This window comes from Sinocyclocheilus grahami, unplaced genomic scaffold (genome assembly GCF_001515645.1).
Source record: "Sinocyclocheilus grahami isolate Dianchi unplaced genomic scaffold, SAMN03320097.WGS_v1.1 scaffold1945.1, whole genome shotgun sequence".
Taxonomy (NCBI): Eukaryota; Metazoa; Chordata; class Actinopteri; order Cypriniformes; family Cyprinidae; genus Sinocyclocheilus; species Sinocyclocheilus grahami.
The window spans coordinates 31,195-44,358 of NW_015507124.1; the positions used below are offsets into that span (position 1 = coordinate 31,195).

Consider the following 13,164-nt stretch of genomic DNA (forward strand, 5'->3'; position numbering starts at 1 on the left):
TCTTGCCAGTAGCCAAGAGACTGCAGTTGGGAGACGCGACGCCTCCATGCATATCTGGCCAGTCTCCCCGGGGACTTAGGGAGTCCTGCGAGGATGGGCCAGAACGCGAATTTGCTCTGGGGCGGTGGGAAGGTTATGACCTCAGCGTTGCATTTGTCTGACACGCAGATGCTTGTCAACATTTGCGATGCCTTAAGGTTGTGATGGGGTTCAGGTTGTGGAGCTTTCCATGGACCCCTAATGTTATCATCGACATAGCTCGAAGTGACCGACAGATAGGGAACGTCTCGGTTACATATGTAACCCTCGTTGCCTGATGGCCCATGCCACAACCTCGAACCATCGCTGGCGGCCAGGGACAAGTTCTCGGCTCCTCAGTGTAAAACCTGAAGAGTGGATGCACCTGTCGCCTATTTATACCTGTGTGCACGGGGGAGTGGTTCAGGTATGCAAAATCCACTAGCCAAATTTCATTGCCGTTTTCTCTTAAAGTCAGAGATGATTGGGGCTCCCAAGTGAATCCCCTAATGTCGTCATCGACATAACGTCTCCGTTCCCTACATCAGGGAATGAGGGTTATGTACGTAACCGAGACGTTCCAAATCTACACACATAGACAGTGCAGAGAAAACAAGTCTTTATTGTTTCTTTCTAAACTCTGTATATATATTGTGTATGGTATATACATATATGGCAATATATGAAATATTGTGTTTTTCCTAGACAACCTTTTGCTTCTCCTTTGTAAGTTTGTGTATTGTATTCAATTCCTTGTGGAACCTTTTGTCTAGTTTTAATTAAGCAAGGTGACTCAAGGTGGTAAAGTTTTGAACTAAGTGTGACATTACATGTTTCCTGTAGCGTTTTCAGAGCTGTGATCTCAGTGTTGAGGTTTGGGAACATGTTACTGCTGAGTGTGAGAACTCCGTTAGTTTGACCACAATAGAGCAGAGATCATCTCTGAACCCAGTTTAGACTGATGGGAATTAATCTGGACACTCATCCTGGTCTTTATGAGACTGTCTGTCTAAACATGAGAAACTGATGAGCAGAGGAGGAGCTGACAGTATTTAAAGAAAGTGTGAGCATATAATGAAGAGGAAGACTGACAGAGACAGAAAATAGCATATAATGAAGAGGAAGACTGACAGAGACAGAAAATAGTTAATAAGGCTTGTTGTGTGTGAACATTTTGTTCAGACACCAGTCACACTGATAGCGTTTAACAAAGCGTCAATCCCAAGTGAGTGTTAAAATTAACTTCAAAAGGTCTAATGTAGAGAGCGCCTGCCCGCTCCTGCAGAAATATATTTTATCTGGTCCCGCTCCCGCCCGCGAACATTCATGTTTTGTCCCGCTCCCGCCCGCATAAAAGTAATCTATATAGATTTTTTCAGTACGTCGAAGATCTTTACATGAAATGGTTCTGTAACATCTCCTAAGATCCACAACATCCCAGCATAAACACTCCCGATAAAATATTTGTTATTTAGGCTAAGCATCAACATTCACAAACCACTGTTATTTTTAATGGGGACATATGATGCGATTTCAAGTTTTCCTTTCTCTTTGGAGTGTTACAAGCTCTTGGTGCATAAAGAAGATCTGTAAAGCTGCAAAGACTAAAGTCTCAAATCCAAAGAGATATTCTTTATAAAAGTTAAGTCAGCCACGCCTACCTAAAACGGCTCGTTCTAACATGCCCCCACATATCTACGTCACTATGTGGAAATATTAGCATAACGCCGTCCAAATGTGTTGTTAGTTTTACCATCAGTTCAAGCCTGAAAGGGCAACAGAGTCGCGTGACAGACACAGTGATGATGCAGTAGTAGTTTTTTTTCTGTCAGTGCATCTTTGAAAATGGCAATCATGAGTCTCATGGTTCAGGTGAGATTCAGAGCAAATATAACTGCTAACAGTGTGAAGATCAGACAGAAACAGAAACACTGATATATTGATTGATCACCAGAATATGATGCTGATTCAACACTTGTCCTTCATGCAGTGATATAGTGTCAGTCAAATGCAGCTGGTGTCAGGAATAAACACTCAGCCAATCAGATCAGAGGAAGTGAACAAACACAGGAAGAGCTGAGAGTATTTAAAGAAAGATTTGTGAGCGTATAATGAAGAGGAAGACTGACAGAAAGAGAAGATGGCTTATAAGTGTAATTTGTGTCTGCTGGGACTGATCATTCTCTCTTCACTTCTCACAGGTAAAGAAATTTGTATATGATCTATAAGATATCATAAAAGATCTGTATGATTTGAACATATATTAAACATCAACTCAATATATCATTCTTGCATAGAGTTTGGTAAAGAGTTTAAACAAGCTACCTATCTTGCTGAAATTCATGTCATGTGTTTGGTTAATACTGTTTTATTCCTGAATGCACTGATATTTGTGACCCTGGAGCACAAAAGCAGTCTTAAGTCGCTGGGGTATATTTGTAGCAATAGCCAAAAGTACATTGTATGGGTCAAAATTATATATTATTTTCTTTTATACCAAAAATCATTAGGATATTAAGTAAAGATCATGTTCCATGAACTGTAGATATATTGTAAATTTCTTAATGTACATATATAAAACCTTATTAAATTTTACTAATTACATTTTTTGATTAGTAATATGCATTGCTAAGAACTTCATTTAGACAACTTTAAAGGCGATTTTCTCAATATTTAGTTTTTTTGGCACCCCTAGATTCCAGATTTTCAAAGAGTTGTATCTTAGCCAAATATTGTCCTCTCCTAACAAACCATACATCAATGGACAGCTTATTTATTCAGATTTTAGATGATGCATAAATCTCAATAATAATAAAAAAAGACCCTTATGACTGGTTTTGTGGTCCAGGGTCACATTTGTCACATTTGTCATAATGTGTCATATTATCTTTCAAAAATCTAATGCAATGTACTGTTCAATTTAGAAGTGTTAGAAAGTGAACTGAACCACTATATAAGATATTCACAATTTGCAAAATAGTTTATTCTACATATTAAATTTTTCCTAAAACAAAAAAATTTTCCTCTCTTTTTTTCAAATAATTAACAGTTTTTTTTGCTGTTTTCATTTATGAGATTCCATATGTTCTTGTGTTTCAGGTTCCAGTAGAGTGAATGAGACTCATGTGTTCATCAGTTCTGGTGAAAATGTCCGTCTGCTCTGTAATAATGCTCTTCCTCACCGCAAATCAACTACATGGAACTATAACAGATTCAGAAATTTAGCAGCAGTTGAACTGATTGCTGGAGGTATAAAGAAGAAAGACATTGAGAGTCATGAGAGACTGAGTCTGGGGTCTGACTGCTCTCTGAACATCAAGCACATCACAAAAGAAGATTATGGACTTTACACCTGCCGACAGTTTGTGAATGGACAAAAACTAGGAACTGATGCACGTGCTAATCTGCATGTTCTTCATGGTAACTTTACACTTATGTGGTCAATTGAAAAAGGCCAAATTCTCCATTTAATTTCCCATGATGAAAATCTGTGAATTGTGTCTTATTTTGTGTTTCAGTCTCTCCGTCATCATCCTCATCCTCACAGACTGAGATCAGTGCAGGCCACTCTGTGACTCTCTCCTGTCAGTTGTATTTATGTTCATTTGCTGGAGTCTATTGTGATGATTGGATCCGTTCTGAGGGAATTGAGCTGTTCTGGGTGAATCAAGATAGTGTTAAACTGATGAGATCAGACTCTAGATATCAGATATTATCCTCATCAGGAAACTGTATCATCACTCTGAATACAACACTCCTGAATGAAGATGACAACCGAGAGTGGAGATGCAATGTTACTCGGAGAGATCAAGTCAAGACCTCAGCCACATACACTGTCAAGAGTTCAGGTGAGAAAAATCTCATCAGTCAGTTTTAGATCCTCATAATGTCAATAACACTAAGGACTATTAGTATCATTGAAGCAGAACACACCAAGGAACAAAAGCTTCTTTCTGTTTGACAAGACAAACTCAAAGCACTGCTGCAAACTCAGGAACCAATGTCAAGTTTAACAGTCCAAAAACTGCTGCTTGAACTAATTAAGCAATTGAAACATGACAGCAAAAATGTGAACTTTTTATGAAATATGATGATGAAAGTTAAAATATGATTGCTATATTCTTCAGTATGATTAATCTGAACTAACATTCATTCTTTACAGCTCAAGCTGATTCAGTAACAGCAGAAACTTCTACTCAAGGTAGAGTAAAAAACTCACTGCTCTGAGTTTTACTAAATCCTCTCTATTTCATGTTAACAAATGCTTGTAATCACTTGAACTTAAATTAAAAGAGTTGGTTCACTGAAATAAAACATCTCGTCAGCTTTACTTGACAAGTGTTTCTCAGCCAAAGTAACACGCACAAATTAATAAACACAGTGCAGGATGTCTCGTTATGCACAACATATTGATATGAGCAACTGAAGGCCAAGAACAACATGCAAGACAGTAATGCTGATGATTATGAGTCTGAATGGAAGATACAGATTTTTTCACAATCTATATGGTTGCTTAGTTTTCATGCTCAAATTTAAGGAAGACTGCAAAACACAATGAAAAATGACTTTTTACTACTTGTTCAATTTACATAAAATTAGTTAGAGAAACAATTATTGAACATTTTATCACAACTCGGTTTCATTATGTTCAGTCCACTTAAATAAGTAAAACTGAAGTTTATTTAATCCATTAATGTTTAGGCTACATAAATAATTTTTGCTACATTCATTGAAACTGCTTGGGTATATGTTTAGTTTCCAGCATGCTTTGCACAGGAGTGAACTGGGAGAGTAAATGTTGAAATCAAATGACATTTTAAGCATTTTTGAGTAAAGGTAAAGACCTGTTAGTGTTTAATGTTCAGTTATTTTGGACATCTGTTCAGGTTCTGTTATGTTGAAGTTTTAATATTGTCATCCGTTCAGGACAAACTGAAAGTGAATGGGCAGCAGCTCACCATGTTTCACTCTTATATAAATGAGGCATAAATTATTTTTGAATACCTCTTCCCAGCAACTGCCACTGTAAACATTGATGAAACACAAACTTCATGTAATGTAATGAAGTACGAAAATGTAATGTTAATGTCCTACAGTATTATGATCCATCTGAACATTAATTTTCTGCAGCTGCAGTCAATTCAACACTGACTCCAGTCAGTAGCTCAAACTCTAAGACGAAATCAAGCCAAACTACAGCAGCAACTCCTACACAAGGTTCATCATCACTGACACACATCAGCAGTCTTTCTCACTTCAGTACACTGACTCTCACACACTGCTCTTAACATCACAAATGTCATCTGTAGAAAGTAGCTCTTTAATCAGATTTGTCAGTAAGATGGAGTCTATGACATTTTGATACATATGAGTCATGATGTTTATGTTTTCTTGTAAGTCTGTAGTAACTGATAAGATGAATGTTTATTACTTAAATGCTTTTTCACAAAATATGGTGTATATGAACTAAAAATTCATCACTTAATTTGTACAGAAAATCAGCATTCATTTAATATCCCAAACTCCGAGAGGACTACAGCTACTCACACACCTGGATTTACTGAACAACAAGGTATTTATTCATGTCTTTCTTATTTCAGTGGTTTAAAAGTCATTCCATTTGAGTGTAAACCGCTTTCAGCAACATAACTGAGAGTAAAGCACAAAGTATACTTTTTTTGCGTATGCAAGGGTCAGCATACAGTGCACGTGAAGCCCCAAGTATACTCGTTTTTGTACGCATATGCAAACAAAAGACACTCACATTGACTAGTGCTTGTGAGCGAGAGGGTATGAGACAGCTCAGCTTTGGTTTACAAGAATTCAAAAATATTTATCAGCCATAACTTATGAAGAAAAATAGAGCAGACACTAGACATGGATGAAGCTTTCTAAAGCGCATGTGTCGACCACCAGCATTCGCACGCAACATTAAATGGAGTATACGTTGAAAGTCTACGTGTTCGACTATACACATAAGCAAACATGTACAAAAACGAAGTATACTTGGGTCTTAACACTGATATTGAGCTGACCTGCACTACAGCAGTTATAATAAATCAGTTTCAGTTTGTTAAAGAAAAGACTGGATGTTATGTTCATGCATTAAAATATGATTTTTCTATTTCCAATTTTTTTAATAGTTGAAGAGTCAACTACAGCAACAGCAATATACTCTTTGAAAAAAGGTGTGTATGTACATCATTCTTATTTCAGAGGTTGAACTGACACTAGAATCGCTATCTTAATGTACTGAATTCTCTCTGGGGCGTTTAGAGCAGCTGATCACAAACAATGGGGCCGATCATACACCCAGCGTAATGTGGCGGCTGGCGCGACGCAAGTGTTTTTTGCTAGTTTCAGCCTGACGCAGTTATCATTTTCATGTCCTGCGCTACGTTGTTTAAATAGCAAATGCATTTGTGCGCTCATGGGCGTGCTGGTCTGAAAACGAGGCGTGTTGTTGGCACTTAAGCCATTTTGAGGCAGCTGAAATAGACTACGCCATTGAACAACTAAAACCTGGTCTAAAGTCAGTGGCGCAGTATTTTTCATTTTTTCTGTTATTTAAAGAGCGCGTTAGTAATACGCGCCTACAGGCGGGTCCACAACGCACGTACTCTTTGCTTATTACACACACAGCAGTGGACGCGCAGCAGCACGCAAACATGCCAAATATTAAAATGTAAAAGATTATTATTGTGTAAGCTACATATATTTAAAAATGCCTACACGTCATAATGGATAGTCATTGCATGTGTGGCAAAGTGGTGCAATTTTAGAGACCCGAGCCCAAGCTTTTCACAATAAGAAAATCCGACTACACCACCCTAGGAGTTACCCCCAGGGAATAATACTCAAACAACCCAAAAATTGAGTGATCAAGCACACAGGTTCGGTTCCCTCATAGAATTAGGCAAGAAACGTGGGTAAAGTGTAAAAATATTTTATTTTTATTGATCAACTTATTTTAAAATACTACACACTCAACAGGAAATCAACAGGAAAAACTGAAAACCCCACTTCAAACCAAACCAACTTTATGTACCTGTAGTAAATGCATGTAAAACAAACCAAAATGAAATAATACCAGCAGGGCTGAGGCTCCCAACGGCAAGAAACTACAAGAGGGTTGGTTTTACAAGGCACACTTCCACGCACACACCACTGTGCACTCAGATCACACTACCAAACACTCGGAGTGTTACACATCACGCAATAAAGAAGAACCACCACCACAAGGAAGAAGATCCGTTCACCCGTGGGACCCCAGCTCCTGCAATAAATAAATGAATAAACTATAACAATAGACTTAAAGCAAAATGCAATATGGACATCAATTAATTGATGAAACAACTCCTCACAAAAGTGGGTATCAATACCAGACAGAACAGAGAAGAACAATGAAATGTTGGAAGGATTAAATAATTAGTCACATGAAATTATGACAAAGCAACTTTGAATTAGATGTAAATAATCACAAAGTCAAGTTGCATTAATAAATGATTGGTCACCTGCAAATAAAACGGCAAAACACAAAACAAATTAACAACAGGAATGAAGAAAAGAAATCAAACCAACCAAGCCAAACTAATTTTACTTCCACATAAAGGCAAAACAGAGGGAAAAAGAGACAGAGCACAAATGTCTCTCTTTTAAAAAATGAAAAGATCAGAAGTCAGATGCACAAAGTGAAGCAGGGCACTAAGACGGCACAATAAGGAACAGACACAAGCAGTCCCCTTCAAATAACGGCGACGACAGCATCTTCACGGCGGTATAAAAAGCAGCACTTTAACGGCGAGAAGAGCGAGACAGCAGCAAACAATCGGATATAGAATGAAAGGGAGTATCCTACAGCAAACACAAAGGGAGATGTTACCAATCATCATGTTGTCCACACTCGCAATTATAATTGCATTTTTTAAAAACCAACCGTCAGGATATCACGCCAGATAGAAAACTTACAGGCACGGGTTTGTCAGTCATGCCCACTGATAGCACAATGGAATACAGGAAATCAAGCCTATTTAGCATGCGACAAAATGTTAACCCCACATCAACATAATGCCCAATACAACGAGCTCGTAAAAATACACAGTGCTGAAAGGGCACCAGCACCAGAGCAAAAAGATGCACTATAATTAACAAAAGTGCTTTAGAAGTTGTGCACACCCAACAAGTTTTAAAATAACCACCTGTTAAACCATAGCACGCTTACCTGCAACCACCGTCAACACCAGCACAAAGAGGGAAGTTGGACGTGACGCATCCCAGGCAACAGCCAATCAGCCCTTAAATCCAAGATACTACTCTCTGATAGGCAAACACTGTTGTCAATCACCTAGTCCCGTCACACATGTATCAGAATTAGCCTACTTATTTGCTCAAGCACAAGCAGCTCCGCTTCATCTGCAGACGCGTTCAGTCATTGCACTTGCAAATTCTGCCGTGTAAATAGCAAATCCACCATGGCACGAGCGCAACTCACTCTTAAAGGGAATGGGAGATGAGACTCTGATTGGTTTATTCCACGTTCCAAAACACACCTATGACTCATTAAGAGAATAGAGACAACCCTTTTAGACCCCGCGCAGGGAGTGCCGACCGTTTTTGCCGTCGCTATACTAGCAAAAGTGGATTCAGGCACGCCCTAAGTGCACCTGCGCATGGGGGGGGGGGCCATGACTGAAACCATCTTGAGCGTCTTGAATTGTGGTGAAATTCACTTAAGAGGATGTCAGTATTAACATTACTGTTATATTGTTGCATTGCTTGCATTGTTGCTTGGCCAATTGTTTAGTACATTGTAATTGAGTATTTCTTTCTTTCTTTTACTGGAAGCTTTATGATAATATACACTTTATAGCTACTGAACTATTAACAGTAGCTCAGACGACCATCACAGCTGTAATAAACTTACTGAACTTTCTCATCACTAGTGCCTCACATAAGTGATAAGTGGATAATTATGCTATGTTTGTTTGTTTATTTCCTTCTTAACGCCATTCCAGCATCTATGGCTATATTCATGGCGAGAACCAGTTAATCCATACACAAGTCGATCCAGACACAAGTCTTGTCTTTACACACGTCTGGGGACAATTTAGAGTCTTTGATAATTATGCTATTAAATGTGTCATTTATCATTGTATTGGTAGTAGGCCTAGTTATTTTTATAAATTTGGTTAAAAATAATAATATAGTCATGCTAAATGTGTTGCTCTATCATCTCTCTTTCAGTGATTGTGGTTGTTGTTGCCGCTTTATTCACTCTTTTCCTTCCTGCTGTTATTCTTTGGGTGATTCGTAAAAAAAGAGCTGGTGAGTTTTTTTTTTAGTTTCTCATATTATATAACACCAGACAAAAAGTCTGACTAATATCTAAGTATTTATAAAATGAATGTGTAATTTAGAAAGAATTCCTATTAGAGTTAACAAAAAATGTTCTATTCTACAACACTAGAATTCTTCTACTAGAACTCTTTTAGAAATCAATTTTCATCTGCATTTCAGAGTGCATTGTGTGTTTGGTTTGTCTGTTTGATTATAAATATTCCCATGACATTATTTTCAGGTGTCAGAAGAGTGACTGATGACTCTGTGGTGAGTTTTGTAGGATCATCATCAAGTTAGTGTACTTGTACTGTTTCTGGTCTAATGGTCACAGATCAAATTAAATATGATGGAATCAATGACACTGTCAACACTTCCATTCATCCTACTCCCAGTGAAAAATATGATTCATCTTCAAATCTGTGCTCCTTCCTAAAAAAAAATATCTATGAAGAATGTCAGTCAGGTTTTAGGCCCCATCATAGCACAGAAACTGCACTTGTTATAGTTACAAATGGCTTGCTTCTTGCATCAGAACAAGGCTGCGTCTCATGACTAGTTTTACTTGATCTTTATCTTGATCTCTGCGTTCGACACAATAGATCATGACACACTCATAGATCGATTACACAACTATATGAGTATTCAGGGACAGGCTTTAAGATGGTTTAAATTAGGGATGCACGATACCACTTTTTCCAGTACTCGCCCGATACCGATACTTTTATTTTTGGTACTTGCTGATACAGAGTTCTGTGCCGCCGCGCGCTCAATCCACTCAAGTGTGCTTTATCAGCTCGCGCACATCAGCTATACAGGCGTTAATACTGAATGTTTAACATTATATTCATTGTATAAATATACTTTGTAGTAAACATCCTTAACTCCTTTCTGTTGTTGGTGTTTCTTTGTTTGAATATGGCGCTTATCACATGCTGTGTGGTATCGGGGCATTTTAACAAGTACAGGAGACCAGTATCGGGCCTGATACTATCGGTATCGGTGCATCCCTAGTTTAAATTCTACCAGTCTGACTGTTACTACTTTTTTTTTATTTAAATGGAGAATCATCTCAATTATCACCAGTCATATATTAAGGGTCACAAGGATCTGTCCTAGGTCCTCTGCTATTTTCAATATACATGCTGCCCCTTGGTAATATTATTAGAAAACATGAGATTAGTTTCCATTGTTATGCTGATGATACTCAACTATATATCTCAACAAGACCAGATGAAACTTCTAAATTATCTAAGCTAATAGAGTGTTAAAGATGTAAAATATTGGATGACCAATAATTTTCTTCTATTGAATTCAGGTAAGACAAGAGATATTACATATTGGACCAACAAACAAACAAACAAAACAGTACACATAATCTCTTAGAAAAAAAATGTGCATCTAGAAGGATGTACTGTTACTTTCCATTCATCCTACTCCCAGTGAACAATATGATTCATCTTCAGTAATTTGTGTATATTTCCTCACAGGAGAAAAATGTTCTCCTGTGACATGCTGTCATTTAGATCTGTCATCCTAATGTCAGGTGTAATATATTTCTATAAAATGTATAGGTGAAATTGCAATATTCTTATTGATGTTTAGGAGCAGACAGATGATGTGACTTATACTGACGTCACTGTGTACAGAAAAAATGGAGCCAAAAAGAACAAGGTGAGCAAACACTTCTTGATCAATGTCTACTTTCTCTCAGCATGGCCTATATCCATTTTATTATTTGCAGTTCTTCTAAATTAGGGTCTTGAATTGAGCTCAAACAACATGCTGTGATAATTGTGGGTTGAAACGGTAACTGTTATGTTGATTCAGGTTCGCCGTGATGATAAAGTGACTTACGCTTCCATCAGAGGAACAAAACCTAAAGCTCAGGACAACTGCAGTCAACTTTATGCCTCTGTGAACAAGAACCGTCACAAATAATCATACAAAACCACATAGGCAGAGGAATATTAACCTTGACACCTAATGGTTTAATTCAGAGCCATTATAAATACTATGTGATGGGTAGATTACTTGCATATTGTAGTCCATTACGGATTGTAAATTACAAAGGAAATTGTAACAAATTACATATTAGGTAATGTATTCTGACTAATTTTTGGATTACTTTTGACCCAACTCATAAGAAATTCTATATTCCATTTTTTGTCTATAATATGAAGTGTATTAAACATTACTCCAGTGTTTCTTGGGGTCATACAGATAAATCAAATGCTAAATCCAGCTAAATACTCATTTTAAAATAAACGCTTGAACAGAAAAAAAAAAAAATATATATATATGTAACGGGGTGAAGAATCACACAAGGAAATCTTAAGAAATACCCCGGAAAGTGGATTTATTAGTGAGGTGGGTGCTAGGGATAAAGGTCCAGGTCAGGGCTCCGGTGCCACGAGTGCTCTCTTCCATCTTCCCAGTGCAGAGGGTCCGTGCAGCGCTCCTGTGGTGCTGGTCAGTCACACGCTGCTGTCTGTGGGAGAAATGAGCGGGAGAGTTAGTGCTCAGTCTCATGGAGAAGTCTCCCAGATGGTAGGGCTTGCGTGGCTTATGTGGCCGCCACCTGATGAGCTGCAGCTGTGACCGATCAGCCTGTGATGAGGACGGCCAGGTGCTCCTTGCTTGTTTCCAGGGCGACGCTGATGCAGCTTCGGGACTCTCGTCACAATATATATATATATATATATATAATATAAAATTATAATTTAGGTGAATCAATAAATTATGAATAATTTATTGCCATTGTGTGAATAATATTAGTAATCATGTAATCAATAAAAAAAAGTAACTAAAATGCTCATAATCAGACTACAAAGTGTAATAAAATCTAATTGCAAGTACTTTAATTTATGGAATATGATTATATAATCCAGATTATATGCAATCAGTTTCTACCCAGCACTCTAAGTATTTTCAGTGTCTTTTACATGTTAGGAAACAAGCTCTGATTTATTTGTAGTTATTGGTTATTCTGGTCAGTTTGGCATGTTTTTTTTTGGTAGCTTGTCTGCGTATCTTTATTATTAAATCATGGTCTGCAGGCTTGCTAAAGTCTCAAAAATGGAGGACAGTTTTACTCTCTTAGGGTGTTTTCACACCTGTAGATTGATTGCTTTGTTCCGAAACAGGGATTCAAATGATTACAATGTTGCTTTTTATTCTTGGTGCGGTTCGCTTCACACAGCAAAGTTTCTAAACGGACCAAATTTGTTAATACAAGTCACGTGCGAGTAAACTGTTCTCTCATTGGTCAAAGTTCCACGCTTTATTTTCCGGGATTCCACTGAGCTGTCACAGCTGTCATCTGTCAGAATGGAACAATAACAGCTTTGCGGGCTTATTGTTGGGTTTTTTGTAGCTGTCGTTATAATAATGTATCATTTTGAGCAGGAGTCCAGGATTGATTGGGAAAACATTTTTAAAATGCACATACTACAAAGAAGAGCAATAAGACGGCATTATAAAACAAAAAAGTGTGCTTTAATTTTTGAATGGCAAAGACGTGCTCTCCCACAGACATTCACAGGTTCATTTTGAGGTATTAGCAAAACAACAAAGCTAATCCTTTTCACGAAACGTATGTAATTACCCATTATACATTGTGATATAGCCTGGTTCGTTGGTCCGTTGGATCGGATTGCTTTCTCACTACAACCGAACCGCTCCAGAGTTCGTTTTCAATCGAGCCGAGACCACCTCGTTCAGGCGATCTCGGACCGATTGTTTTGGCGCGGATCCGAGTGCGATTGCCGTGTTCACATATGCCCAAACGAACCGTGCTAAGGGGGGAAA

The 13,164-nt window shown here is 37.9% G+C and overlaps 1 protein-coding gene across 1 annotated transcript; it reads left to right on the forward strand.

Moving 5' to 3' along the window:
- The first annotated feature begins 2,158 nt into the window (after window positions 1–2,158).
- Window positions 2,159–3,895, forward strand: LOC107573449 (uncharacterized). Its single transcript, XM_016259883.1, has 3 exons — window positions 2,159–2,219; window positions 3,118–3,438; window positions 3,537–3,895. Exons 1-3 carry the CDS (start codon window positions 2,159–2,161, stop codon window positions 3,893–3,895), a joined length of 741 nt encoding a protein of 246 aa, XP_016115369.1.
- The last annotated feature ends 9,269 nt before the right edge of the window (window positions 3,896–13,164 follow it).

Excerpts from the sequence above, each read along its gene's own strand:
- LOC107573449 (XM_016259883.1), top strand. The coding sequence starts at position 2,159 with ATGGCTTATAAGTGTAATTTGTGTCTGCTGGGACTGATCATTCTCTCT. Across the intron at positions 2,220-3,117 it reads TCTCTCTTCACTTCTCACAG|GTTCCAGTAGAGTGAATGAG; the intron begins GTAAAGAAATTT and ends CTTGTGTTTCAG. Across the intron at positions 3,439-3,536 it reads TAATCTGCATGTTCTTCATG|TCTCTCCGTCATCATCCTCA; the intron begins GTAACTTTACAC and ends TTTGTGTTTCAG.